Source organism: Cydia amplana, chromosome 7 (genome assembly GCF_948474715.1).
Source record: "Cydia amplana chromosome 7, ilCydAmpl1.1, whole genome shotgun sequence".
Lineage (NCBI taxonomy): Eukaryota > Metazoa > Arthropoda > Insecta > Lepidoptera > Tortricidae > Cydia > Cydia amplana.
In genome coordinates, this window is record NC_086075.1 from 2,579,429 (window position 1) to 2,594,231 (window position 14,803).

General features: G+C 38.9%; 1 protein-coding gene across 4 annotated transcripts in view; it reads left to right on the forward strand.

The window, feature by feature from the left end:
* LOC134649372 (centaurin-gamma-1A) overlaps positions 1 to 14,803 on the forward strand; it is a 384,793-nt gene that overhangs the window by 366,119 nt on the left and 3,871 nt on the right. For 3 of the 4 annotated variants that reach the window (XM_063504093.1, XM_063504095.1, XM_063504096.1), the window contains 8 exons: positions 804 to 928; positions 5,040 to 5,292; positions 6,275 to 6,543; positions 7,653 to 7,818; positions 8,432 to 8,623; positions 8,970 to 9,130; positions 12,751 to 12,862; positions 14,562 to 14,679. In XM_063504093.1, the coding sequence (XP_063360163.1) occupies positions 804 to 928; positions 5,040 to 5,292; positions 6,275 to 6,543; positions 7,653 to 7,818; positions 8,432 to 8,623; positions 8,970 to 9,130; positions 12,751 to 12,862; positions 14,562 to 14,679 (1,396 nt within the window). Of the gene's footprint in view, positions 1 to 387; positions 708 to 803; positions 929 to 5,039; positions 5,293 to 6,274; positions 6,544 to 7,652; positions 7,819 to 8,431; positions 8,624 to 8,969; positions 9,131 to 12,750; positions 12,863 to 14,561; positions 14,680 to 14,803 lie in introns of those variants that run through there. The other variant, XM_063504097.1, reaches the window with a different exon arrangement.

Genomic DNA, 14,803 nt, shown 5'->3' on the forward strand with positions numbered 1-14,803 from the left:
ACTAATAGGTAACTAGGTCCAGTTGCGTTATTTAAAAAAATTATATTGTATTCAAAAACATGTGTGCCACATTCGTAATGCACAATGACATGCATGCACACATACAATTTAACTTTAGTCAAGCCGTATTTTTATTTTTTTATTTACAAATAGTAAGACAGTCAAATTTCACGCGAAGAGACCAAAGAATATAATTATCTACTTACCTATTTATCTACTCTCAATGACTATGAATGAAAACAGTAGTCGTACCTAGAAAAAACTGGGCGAGTTGTGTACAAAAAAAAAGGAGCCTGTCCAAGAGATTACATAATACTGCATGATATTGGACATTTTTTTGCGAGGAACCGTGTAAAGCATCGCGTGATGGGAATGCGAGACAGTGGATCTAGTCTAGTTTTGCGGGGGGATTCTACGGCGCGCAGTGGTAACACCGGCCTCCCGCCGCGCGGTCGTCGTTCGTTCTTGTTCATTCGTTCCGCGTTGTTTACATTTTTGACAGTTTACGTCGCTTTGTCTTTAAATTCGCGTCGGTCGCTGTCCGTTTTTAATTTGTTATTTAATTCAAATTCTGAATGGAACGATGGATAAAACGCTCATATTCAAATCGAACATGTCGCCGATAGCGAGCCTGCGGCGTCGGAGCTCATGCTATAACATTCAAAGAGCTGAGGAGCGTGATCGTAGGAAATCGGCAAAATTCGAATGTATGTTGATTTCGTATAAATCGCTTTTTAGTGGAATTACTGGAATTGGTTCAGTGTTTTGGTGTAGTGTTTTTAAGTGATGTTTTTGTGTTTTAGCGTGTCAGAAGATCGTTGGTTCGAGGCTGTCAGCATCGCAGCAATGCCTGGCGGGATCGCGTCCTGTCACGCCTCAGCCCATGGCTAACTCTCCCAGTCACAATCATTCCACATTCCTCTATAAGGTGAGTCTACTGATAAACTATGATTATGAAAGTCAGTAATCAAGTAGTCATATATGTGCCTAGAGAAATTCACTAATTATCCGACCCGCGAAAGTTGATTTGTGGCTGTTTTAAATTCCTATGCATAATAAATCAAAATACTTGTCATTCTTTATCGGTTCGCGATACAAATCTACTAGTAGTTGATTATAATACTGATACTTGTGTAGTTATGCAAGTATGTATGTAAACAAACATGTTTACTTTGCAAACTAGCATGAAGCATTGTAAACTGCCAGCACTTCATAAAATTAAATAATTAAAATGAGTTGATCATGCTTTAAGATGTTTGTGTCTAATTGCCACAACTGTTCTTAAAGTTTATCAAAAAGATGGTGGTAGACACCAAGACAAGTCTGCAACGATTTTGATAGCATACACAGTCCAAGTGTTGTTTTAAACGTCAAACTTCTAAATAAATAATAATAATAATAAATAAATAATGAGGTACAACATTTTGTATCGTAAAACTACCCAACCCAGTACCTACTACAACTATGGTCAGCAAGTTCAATATATAATTAAGTATCAATATCAATCATCTTTTTGGTGTCGCCTGAGTTTTTTCTTCCTTATTATGAAATTATTTTGCCTTGAACTCTAACATTGAAATAATATTCTCACCTGAGCAAAAATATTCGGGCTACGTTTGGACCATAGTTGCAAGCTTTTGCTCTATAGTTGGGTGGTTTTACGGAGTTATATTATAGGTCACTCGTACTTTTGATTTTTAAGTGCCATTTGTATGTTTTTTTATAACATATAAGACAGACACATTGTAGTAAAATGCATATTTTTCATAAAGCGGAACAGGAAATTTGGCAGGATGGAAACTGTGGCAAGGGTATCTATTACACCCTCGTCTTTCCGACCGTTCCAACCACTACCTGCATTTGTCCTATAACATGAACACAATGAATCCAAGTGGCAAAATCATAGTGTCGTCCCTTTCAAATCAATCTCAGAAAACGAGACAACACTATGATGTTGCCACTTTTTAATTTCTACAATTTCTTGTTGGGGCCCATTTCTCGAACGATATTAGTCTAAAATTATTAGTGTGTTGTCATGACAACCCATACGTTTTGACAGTTCGTGGACTAATAATATTAGTCTAATACCATTCGAGAAATGGGCCCTTGGTCTATAGTTCTATACAGTCACCATCAGATAATATATTGGAGTGGCCAAGTTACTCAAAATGTCTGAATGTGGAGTATAACATCTTGATAATAGAGACTTTGTTCAGATATTTGTGAAGACTTCGGCTGCTCTGATATATCTGATGGTATATGTACCCGCTAAGACAGCAATCTGCATGTAACTCGTGAATTGCACATGTCCATCTTTAAAAATCTATGAAATGTATGCTATAATAAAAAATCTTATGCTAAAGTTTCTTAGTCTATGTTGCATAAAGCATTTTGTGTAAACCTCCTTTATTCAGGAACTCGTATTTAAAGTTTCCACTTCAGACCTCTGTGGATCCATTCTTATAGAGATCTGTCCAAAACTCGTCCAAAGGTCGGCAACGCGCATCTAACACCTCGGGAGTTACAGGCTTCCATAGGTTACAGTGACTGCTTACCATCAGGCGGGCTGTATGTTTGCCACCAATGTGGTATTCAAAAAAACTTTGCATTAGCCTAGCCTAGCAGCTAAAAATTTGGTAACTTTGGGAAATAGATTGTAGGTTCCATAAAAAAATATTCTAAAAAAGTTTAAGCATCCATTTCTATAGAATATCTACTAATATTTACCAATATGGTCAAGAGTCAATTTTGTCCTGATTAAAGCCTGCCTCGTTCGAAAGTGTTATCTATTCAATCAGCCTCATAATGAGGTTGACACATAATTGGTAGCAAATTAATTTCTGTTCAGATAATTTATTCAAATGATAATATTGTGATGAATATTAATTTGACGTAGTTATTCATATTATATAATTTCTTGATTGCTTTCACGTTGGCGCCACTTTAGGTTGATATATATGTACAAATATAATGATTATTCTTGTAGGGTTATTATTTTATCAGTCCATGTACAGATGTAGGTAGTGCATATTTTTTTTCCATCGTATTTTCACAGAAACTTACGAACGTGTCTTGCTATTTCAGTTAGTCTCGGGACAAAAAGTACTGAGGTAGACTGAAGTAGCATGACAAATACGAATGTTTCCGAGAAAATACGACGGAAAACAATTATATGCACTACATCTGTAAGTAGCATTTCTGTTACCTTGGTAGTTTGGCAAATAACACACTTTAACATCTCGAATCTAGATTATCTAGAATACCACACCCAGAAGTACCTAAATAGCATAATCTTATCTCTCACAATCTGTGACATAAAGATAAGATATTGATAGGAGTGCATGAGAATTAGGATTATTATGAAATTGTTATCAATAACATGAGAAAATGTTATTTTTTCTGATAATGTTTGATTAGAACATGGGATTCTTGTTTTGATTTGCAATTGTTATGTAAGAGTGGGGTGGTATTTCATCTGTCCAATTTTTTGTGCAATGGCATTGCGTCTCACTCGCTCATTAAGCAAAATGTGAGACGCAATACACATTGGACAAAGACATTGGGAAGGTGGAATACCACCCTAAGATAGACTTTATTTTTCTATTGTTTGATTCCAGTAAGTGTTAACGGTTCTTTTATTGTTAGAACTATACTATTTACATTAAAATTCATCATAAATATTTCATATACCTATATAATTATAAAAGTACATAATTATGTTCATACAATAAAACCTCTTGTAAAAAATTACCATCCTCAAAAATTTGGCATTGTAATGAAAAACTTATCTTTTTCACACAAAGTTTAAATATTATTGAAATATTTTTGGGATACCTAAACTTACGTCCTTATACCCATCATATATTTTTTTAACCCTTTACCGCATACAATGCCATATATGGCGGATATGGGATTCAACTCTATTGACAGCTATTAAAGTTCAAATTTAAACATTTTGTATTACATGCAGCATGTTAATTTACAACTCAGTACACCTACTTAGCGCTTTGCCAATTAACTAAAAAAACAAGATACCTACCAAAGTGTCCCTTTTTGAGGCTGGCCATCCTTTCCTTAACCATCCATGATTATTATCGACACTCAACAATGTCTGAACCAGGTCAGGATTGGATGTTATTGTTACGTCAAGTTATTCAAACGCATGCTGCACATTTGCATGTGCATCGTGCGTGCCCGTAACACGCTTGGCCATTGTATTCGGGCAGATATGGCTTCGTCATTTACTTTGCGAATAAGGCTTGTGCATACCGGATGTAGCGAAGACGTATTGCCTGTACCTCCATTCGGTGTGGCCTGGCCTTAAGGAAAAAACGAATATTTGTATGTACATGTCAAATATATTAAGAACGGGTCACTCACGTATTTTAAGTCGAAAACGCTCGACATGACGTGAGTCTGACGGAAGTTTTGTTATTAAAATATTTGTACATACGGCCAAGTGTGTACAGGCATTACATGTGAGGCTGTGTTGTACATTTAGCATCGATAATAGGGGATGAAAGAACGCGCCAAAAGTGACTGCCATCCTGAAATACTTTTTACCAAATAAATATGTATATGCATCGCCCAAGCTTGTGTCAGTCACAGTATGAGTCACAGACCGCAGTCTGACTACTCTACCTACAAAGTTATTAGAGAATGGTAACTGGATACTTTGACGTGTAGTCTGATCCACAATTTTTGATGCTGTCTGTACACGTGAAGTCTATGAATTAAAGTATTATAGCGTTATTCATAAACGGCTGCTAACTTAATCATATGATGATCGTCGTTTGTCCCTATCCGTCGTTATGCCATAGAGAGGTACAAACGACGATCATCAGCTGATTAACTTAGCAGACGTTCATGAATAACGCCGTTATACTTTTAGGCTTAGAGGGCCTGATTGAGAGTGGACGTCAAACTCATACACAAATTCTATGTGTGTTATGTGGTTTTCATGAATTCCTCCTGTTCCTTAAGGTCCAATTTAGCAGCGTATTACGTCAAATAAAACTAATCACTCTTTAATTCTCCAGGACTCCCTCCCACGAGGCAACCACACCCTCTCTGCCTCGTCGCACCACCTCCACCGAGGCGCCTCATCGTTCGACGCCTCCTCGAACAGCAGCGGCATCTCATCGACCCATGTGGTGGAGATCCACAGTACGAATGGGTCGGACACGTCTTCGCGGTGGGGCAATTCGCTTGGGAGCCACGGGTCGAGCTCGGGCCTCGTGTCTATTGCGACGGAGAATAATAATGTGAAGTTTACGCAGCCGCATTGTCTAGGTATGTTTGACCTCTCTTTGCTCTGCGAAAACCTGCTATATTTCTTGTTTTTCCCTCCTCTCTCCCTACGTTTCTTTCGCCTCATTCCCTTCTTTTCTCCCTCATTCCTTCGTTACCACTTTCGCATTTCCCATGCTCGTGAAGTTGACCACGCCATATCGTTTGCCCGCAAATGGCATATCTATATCATTAGTTATTCCAACATCGATTTTTTTTAAAAACAAAATGGGGGTGGCGGTCTTCACGCTAGCCACCCCATACCACTTTTTGCAATTTTTTTTGGTCTAGATAGCAAGATATTCGTTAGTTCATGATTGTTCAGGCATTGGAATCGTTTGGACCCGATTCCTTCATTTTTTTAAAGTGGCGTGGCTGTCTTCACGCTAACAACCCCACCCCGAAATCAGTCAAACTAACTACATATGTGAAGTCATCGGGTGACGTTAGTTCACGTTTGTTCAGGCATTAAAATCGTTAGGATCTCGTTAGGAACGTGAACTAACGATATAGATATACCATTTGCGGGCAAACGATATGGGGTGGTCAACTTCACGAGCTTCACATTCCCTCATGCTCCCTCTCCCTCAATCTCTCCCTCATTCTATCAATGTCTCTGGTAAAGCACATTGTCCATATGCTACCGTTACCGCCAACCGCTTACCATCAAGTGAGCTGTATGCTTATGCGCTCCTCAAGTTTTTGCCCTGTACCACTACCACCAGTTTGGCATTAACATAAACGTAATCGAGAACGTAATTTACTTTCTACGCATCTCGCTCGTACTCGCATATTAGTGTAAGTGAGATGTATAGAAAGTAAATTACGTTCTTGAAAGCGTTTATGTCAGTTTTGACACTGTCAGTGACTCGTGGCGTACCATGAGTCACCCCGCCCGGAGAGAGCCCGTAGGCTCTGGACACAAATTCCTAGTAATTTAACTTGTTTAAAATTGAATATTAAATTGTGATTCATTTGTTCACAGACAACCTCCAAGTAAAAGACAAAGACCTACCAACACCATCGTCCACACCTACCACCTCCAGAAAATCACGAAGAAGATCGAACCTATTCACTCCATCAAAGAAAGGGGACGACCGGCTAAAGAACGGAGAGCTGGGGTCCGGTCGGGCGATACCCTTGAAACAGGGGTATTTGTATAAGAAGAGTAGTAAGGCCCTCAACAAGGAGTGGAAGAAGAAATATGTGACGCTCTGTGATGATGGCAGGTTGACTTATCATCCTAGTTTACATGTGAGTACTATTAATACATGTTAGAAACTGAATTCACATACTAGTCTAATTTGCCATCACTCCATCATTATTGCATTAGGAAATCCACTTATGTAGCCCATAGTAGGGGCTATGATTTTAAGTATATCTTAGTAGGAAGATTAGACACAAAATCATAGTAAAACAAGTGTGGAAATGTCATCATTAATGTCAAATATACATGAAAATATGACGTTTACAATGACAGTCCCTCATGATCATGCGTGCAAGAATGTATTCCGCGTAAATAGGTACATATCATGTATCTCTGCATAAGTGCATATAAGAAAACTGTCACCTTGTATCTTGTCCATATTAGTAAACTTATATTTCCATGATAATTTATTACCCAGTTGTGACATATATTTAGTAGTGCTTTACCTTCCTTTAACTTGCTTTAACATAATGATCTTCATATAACTTGTTCCTGTGTTGTGCAAGGCAATTACGAGCGAGTTATGATCAAAACAGAACTATTATTAATAATATTATTGTTGCATACTAACTGTAGTTCGACGTAGTTTACACTTAATTTGAATTGTGTTATTGTTTCGTGCTTGAGAAAATTAGATACACGATAGTGTGTATATAGTATATGTAATACTAACGTTGTCAAGTCTAGTGTTATGTTGGAAAGCAATCGAAGATATTTTGTCTTAGTGATGTGCAAAAACAAGTTTTGATCTTTCTACTTCTCTTGGTTATGGACATTTTACATTTAGATGGAAAAAATGTTACCATGAGAATTATACACACAAGAAGTCTCTTTCTATGATTTCTAATACAATATTGCTTACCATTACAAACTTAGTCTGGATTGATAAAATTATAAATCATAGTGATTCTTTATCAAACAGCTGTCTGAATGGAATTCCTAATAATGGCAAAGAGGCGAACAACTGTTGTTTAGAAAATGATTGGTTTACAAGTCATGCAATGTGAGCATGTTTAAGTTACACTATTTACGACACTTTAAGATCATGAGGTCTACTTTGAGACAAAAATGGCTTTACATTATTTTGTTTTCTAGGAAAAAATAAAGGTTAAACTTAAATATTCATAAATTCTAATGTTGTGTCTCTATTTTTCAGGATTACATGGAGGATGTAAACGGCAAAGAGATCTCACTACAATACGTGACGGTGAAGGTGCCCGGACAGAAGCCTAGAGGCTCCAAGTCCATCATCACAACCGTGCCAGGCTACAATGGGTACAGCAGTCTGGATTTACATGACAGCATCGGGGGACTGAGTCTTGGTGAGTTCTAGTTCAGTTCTCTGGTCTTTTGGTATGTCTTTCTTCTTGCTATAGTTCCTCGTTTATTTATTTAAGTAAGCGTTGGGGTATTTATCGGGCACTTAAACGCTGTTTACTTTATACATTTTCTGCATAATGTGTCTGATTTAGAAAAAAAGCTGGTAGTCTAAGTCTACCGGTAAGAGCGTGCGACTTTTAATCCGAAGGTCGCGGGTTCAAACCCCGGCTCGTACCAATGAGTTCTTCGGAACTTATGTACGAAATATCATTTGATATTTACCAGTCGATTTTCGGTGAAGGAAAACATCGTGGGGAAACTAGACTAAACCCAATAAGGCCTAGTATCCCCTCTGGGTTCGAAGTTATTAGTAGCCAAACCGGTCCCAGGCTCCCATGAGCCGTGGCGGGAAGCCGGGAAAAATGCGAGGAAGACGATGAATGTGTCTGATTTAGAACCGGGTGCTAACTTTTGCGGAGTTCGTTCTAGTCCTAATTATTTAACAATGTAAGTTAACTAGTATCAGTGTCTTAATTTATATTGTATGCAGAAGTTCTAATGAAGTTAATAGAACGGTCAGCGGCAAACCTTATTTTATTTCTTTATTTTTTGCAGGATACAAAGACAAGCCAGTTCGCTTGACAGACAAAGCGTTGATGTCAGCGTTCGACACGCTGAAAGAGCCCGCGTCGTCGCGACAATCTCTCGCATCAGAAGCTGAGGCTAATGGTGATAAAGATACGCCTCATGTCAAGAAACGACATAGACGGATGAAGAGTAGCGGCGTGAAAAAAGATGGGGATGATGGTGAGTTATACTTTAATATTCATTAACAATGTTCAAAGTTCTAACAGTATTTCAACTAAACAGAACACTTATCTTCTCGTCCTTATATTTTGAGGTATTAATATGGCGCTACAATTTGGTGCCGTGACCAGGATATCAAACCAACTTAACCTAGCTTAACCTTAAGCGAAGCTTAACCGTTTCGCTATCTCTCGGTGTTATGAAGGATATATTTAACATGTGGTTTAAAATAACAGACGCGTACCTAAACTTTATTGTAATGGCTTGAATAAAGCCTAAACGAAGTGTTGAAAACAAAAATTCACCATAGCGAATGATAACGATAGTTCCTTTTTTCCTCCACCAGATGCCGATGGCGGCGCTTCATGCGAGTTTACAATAGTGTCGCTGGACGGCAAGAGATGGCGCTGGGAAGTAGGTGGCGCTAGTGGCGCGGCCGCGGCTGCTGAGCGAGACGCGTGGGTGTGCGCCGTAGAGGCACAGATACTGGCTTCTTTACAAGGAAGGGTAAGTTCAGTACTTCTGTCGACATGTTATAGTTTCCAAATTTGTAAGTAATAAACACTGTTGTACAGTACAAATACATATGTATTCTTAGTTACATAGCAAATATGCAGTAAATAAACTACGAAGGCGTACTTATCGATATTGAAATCAGTAGGCGTGCATATTACCTAACTTCGTTGTGAGGACATGCTTTTCCTAATATTGAGCACTCAAGATGTTTTACAGTTATAATATTTTAATAACTGGCTCCAGGACATCGCTTACAGCAGCGGTCGGCAATCTTTTAGCAGCCAAGGGCCACATAGTAGTGAACGAAGTTGACGGGGGCCGTACTTTGTTAATATTTAGGACTTTATCAGACATTGTAGTTTGTCAATATTACATACAAAATAGCCAGGGAGGCTGCGAGTGACAGGTTCACGGGCCGCAGGTTACCGACCGCTGGCTTACAGCAATAGATGGTTTGGTCGAAAGTGCCAGACAGCGTATCCCGTGGTGTCGTAACATAATATACCCAAGTTTGGTTGGTTTTCGCTTTAAAAAATAAATAAATGCTAAATAATAATAATGGGTGAATATCGGGCAGCCTAAAGAGCCTACTTGGGTCGACCAACGGGACGCCGTTCTGTTGGTCATCCTAAATATCGTTGGGCGGACAGAGTGGAGGCAGATCTCCGTGTGATCTTCGGCGAAAGCTAGCGTGATACCACAGAACAAGTTAGAATGGCGATGCGAGCAGGGTACGTGTCGCCTCCGGTTTTGAGCAAACGCCCGCATGCTACTCGCCCGCGCTGACCGAAAACGAAGTAAACATGCCTTTTTGCGCCACAATAACCTTCAGATTAAGAAGCCAGACATCAAATCTGTCTAAAGGAGGCGTATCCATTCACCACGCACACAAGTTTTTACTACCGTTGCGCGAATGTTAGTAAATGTGGAGAGGAACGAGCGGCGGCACCGGTTCCGATACTGATTGCGCGCGATAGCCATTCTAACCTCTTTAATATGTTCTGTGCGTGATACCTTCAACTTCAACTTCAACATTTATTCAGCAAATAGGCCACAAGGGCACTTTTACACGTCAACATTGAATTTACATACAAGCAAAATAATAATAATAATACATCAACAATTATTAAATACAACTACAACTACCAAATCAAACTAACGTAATACAATTACTTAGAGATGTATAAGGTCTCTTAATGTCGAATTACATAAAAAAAACTATAATAATAATATTAAAATAAAAACAAAACAGATACATGGAAAAAAAAATTAAACTTATTTAGAGGTGTAAATGTCTCTAAGTGTCAGAACTAAAAAATAACATAGTTTATCAAATTATCCTTAGAGATGTATAGGGTCTCCAAGAGTCAGAATCCTGTATGATTAACACATTACGAGAAAAAAAAACAAAAAAAACATACGAGAACCGAATGAGGCGTCTCCAGTGAAAGCATATAACTGGAAACCGCCTTTGGGAACATTACCGTTCAAATTCTCGGGCCAAATTAGCACACATACACAATTACGCCTACATTTAAATAAGACGATACGTTTACAGAGCCTGTCTCTATTACACTAACGTACACAGCTAAGTCCAGTAAGTACCAATCAGCGACATTAATCCGCTAATAACCTTCTTGCTGTACGTACTGGCCGCTGAGAGTTCGCGGTTCATATTTGATTAGAATATGACTTGGACAGGGATAGGTTTATGCCATACATTGAAGAACCAGTCAAATAATTCACGTATAATAATTTAATGCAGATTAAAAGATAACTAGTTAAAATGTTGTTATGAAATTAAATGACAGACTAACTCAACATAATTAAATATTCATTGTTGTAGGTATAAATGTATTCCGCTATAATAAGTATTTTGCATATTTTATTATCAATCTGTATGGCAGTGCGAAGTCACGTTCAGAGCCCGTACCATGAGTCACTGACAGTGTCAAAACTGACATTTACGCTATCGAGAACGTAATTTACTTTCAGTGAATATAATCATTTATTTACAAACAAGATATATACAGTGTATTACTAAAAGAAATTAAAAACTAGCTTAAATCTAAAATAGGCCCTTGAGGCATTGTACCAAGGATGCTGGCGACATTTCCTCGCTGTATCGCAATGCTGATACGTTGTGCGAGGTAGCCGCCAGCTCTTCGGTCACCAGTTACGTCAACCAGACGCTTCGCGATTTCTGCGAACAACTTATGCGCGCTGGGACCCCATGGACCTAGAGTTTCAACTCCAAATGGTACAAAATGGTACTCTCTACCGAGGCTCTTATTTACTTTCTATACATCTCGTTTGCACTAATATGCGAGTACGAGCGAGATGTATAGAAAGTAAATTACGTTCTCGACGGCGTTTGTCAGTGCCAAACTGATGGTAGCCGTACTGGTATAGTCTGTCCGTTTTTCTAAGATCAAGTACGCCATAGTAAATGTATGGCGAACTTGATCTTAGAGATCGGACAGGCTATACAGCCTGCAAAATTTACATGAGTAGGTACACGAATCGGGTCAAAAACATTTGAACAGGCGGAGTTACATTAAATCCCCACTTTCATTTCCAATGGAAATATTTTATATGTATATAGCCGGTCAAGCAAGTTTGTCAGTAGAAAAAGGCGCATAATTACAATTTTGTATGGGACCATAACCGTTAATAAAACTCATCTCTCACAAAATAGTTTGAGATTAATTTGGAAAAAATAAAATAAAAAGTATCAACTATGCTTTATATGACATCCGCTTAGTATGACATGTTTGTTACTTCCCTTCAATGTCATTATAAGCGGATTCTACTGTATATAGAAAAACCTAAACCAATCATAAGTTAATAAAATAGTCTACTTCATTTGGCATAAAACCATCCCTATTATCCTCGCAATTTAAAAAGTCGTATGTTGATATGAAAGTCGTATGCAGTTGTTACGTTTTAGCTTAGCACGGTAGTATTGAAAAAATGTCGTCATGTTTATTCCAAATTTTACTGAAGTTATCTGTTTACTACAAGTGAAAAGTGATTCCACTGTCCTTGATATGAACTAAAACAACTTGTGCACCACTTCACGACACATGAAGACATTTTTAATTACAAAAAAACGTAGTTTTTATAAACCAATTTAGCCATCCGTCACTGACTGTCATCTCGGCCGCACTGAAGTTGCCAATCGAACAGTCTGTAAGCACCGCCTACAATCGAATACTTTACGTTGGGTCATAATTGAGCGGATAGAATACTTCCATGGTTTATATGCGTTCACTGGGCGTCTCACTGCAATTTGCACTGTGTTAGCTTAAACAGACCCGTCTCCACAAACAGCACCCGTTCACGAGTACGACGCGTATCTCAGCCATCGCCTCCCTCAACCTTCATTCGGGAAAGTGGCGACCCGATCAACGACGCCACCGTAAGCAAAGACTTTTAAGCGAGCATGACATGTTCAAGCTACCGGCCTATATTAATATTAAAATAGTGATAACACTTAGCACTTAACCGTTCTGGTGCGAGCAAAGTGGCGTGCTCTTGTGTTGGAGGCACTCATTTTGGGTCATCGCGCCAGCCAAGTAAGTAAGTAAATAATAATGTGATTGTTGCAGACGTCCCGATTGCCAGCGCCGACGGGCGCCAACTCGACGGGCGACGTTCGCGCCACGTACTACATTAGGCGCGTGCACGGCAACGACAAGTGCGCGGACTGTGGGGCCAATGGTGCGTACTTGCATAGAGAAAAAAATACATAGAGTGCTCACTCCATACATCAGTTTTAGTACCAAAAAGACTATTAGCATCTAGCATCGAGTAGCGGAACTATCAGTACTGCTACTTGACAATAGATGTAGCACCGACCGGAAAGTCTTATGCTGTTGAGATAAGACTTTCCGGTCGGTGCTACATCTATTGTCAAGTAGCAGTACTGATAGTTCCGCTACTCGGTGCTAGATGTAGACACTGAAATTAATATCTGAACTGATGTATGGAGTGAGCACTCTTGTCTTACTATATTTCTCTATGGTACTTGTTACTCTGTAGAACCATCGGGTCAATTTACTTTTTATCATGCTCTGAAAGAGGGCCATTGCTGTTCTAAAAGGTGTGCAGAAAGTGATACGTTCTGCACTAGAGCATTTAACTTTCCAAGTACGATTTTTTTTCATTTTTCTTAGATAAACAATTGAAATTTGGTTTTAAATGGATTTGTTATACAATTTCCATTCAGATTTTTAACTCCCCATTCCATAAATAACTATTTTTTTACCTAAATTATCAGTATAAAAATGTATACTCGGTCATGTCTGACGACCGGTCTGGCCTAGTGGGTAGTGACCCTGCCTTTGAAGCCGAGGTCCTGGGTTCGAATCCCGGTAAGGGCATTTATTTGTGTGATGAGCACAGATATTTGAGTCATGGTTGTTTTCTATTTATTTAAGTATTTGTATATTATATATATCGTTGTCTAAGTACTCACAACACAAGCTTTCTTGAGCTTACTGTAGGGCTTAGTCAATTTGTGTAAAAATGTCCTTAATATTTATTTATTTATGGGTTTTTAAAATCACATGCATTTTAAGGGGGTCACTGATTACCAGTCCTCCGGACGATATCGGCCTGTCAGTTAGAACATAAAGTTGACAGCTCCGAACAACTGTGAAGACATGCCATACCGTAATACTTCGATCAACACGGGCTTCCGGCACGGAAGGGATAGGCCCAAGCGATATCTTGACATTCAAATCATTCTGCCATTTTTCGCGGGGGGGAACGTGCACACAGTCGCACTTCTCACACACTTACATACAAAATCTAATCTGTAATGACGACACAAATACATAGAAAATGACACCCTACACAGACAAATCTTGCACACCTCGATCTGTTTTTGTGTACGGACGAGTCACAAGTGTAACAACACGCACACTAACACATTTTCGTCAAAGAATTTTATCGTTTTCTGAGAGATGAGAAATCGGATTTGTCGCTCGACCGATCCGCAATTTGTACTGGGCGAGGAAAATCGATAAATCCAGCAATTACATGAGACTAAAATATAATAATTGTGTTTAAATGTAATTAAACGTATGACATGTAAAAAAAATATTACATGTGAAATGTAAAACCTTCTTTTTGTAAATTTGATGTCCCCGACCTCTTTTTACAACAAAAAACCGAGCAATTAGGCATTTTTTCTGCTGCTGTGTTCACTCGCGCGTCTGGACTCGGTCTAGTTAAAAATCCGAGCGCAACTAGTTTTATTACCCGCGCTAGATCAGTTGATCTTGTACCTAGGCAGAGGGGAAATAGTGTGAATGCCGCATCCCTTTCGTGTTGATCGAAGCCGTAATAGGCCTCAAATGTCTTCACGAGGCGTTTCGTTTTGTATGGACCCGCCTAATGGACTTGTTGTGTCTAGATCCTGACTGGGCGAGCTTGAACCTAGGTGTGCTGATTTGCATCGAGTGCTCGGGCATTCACCGCAACCTCGGCTCGCATATTTCGCGCGTACGCTCCCTAGATCTCGATGAGTGGCCGTGAGTATTCTATCATATTCATTAACTTTTACACCGTCAAATCTATTACTTACATCAAAATGTATTATGTTATAAAAATTTCATTATTTCATTTTACAAAATTACCTGTTTATTTTAATTGTGT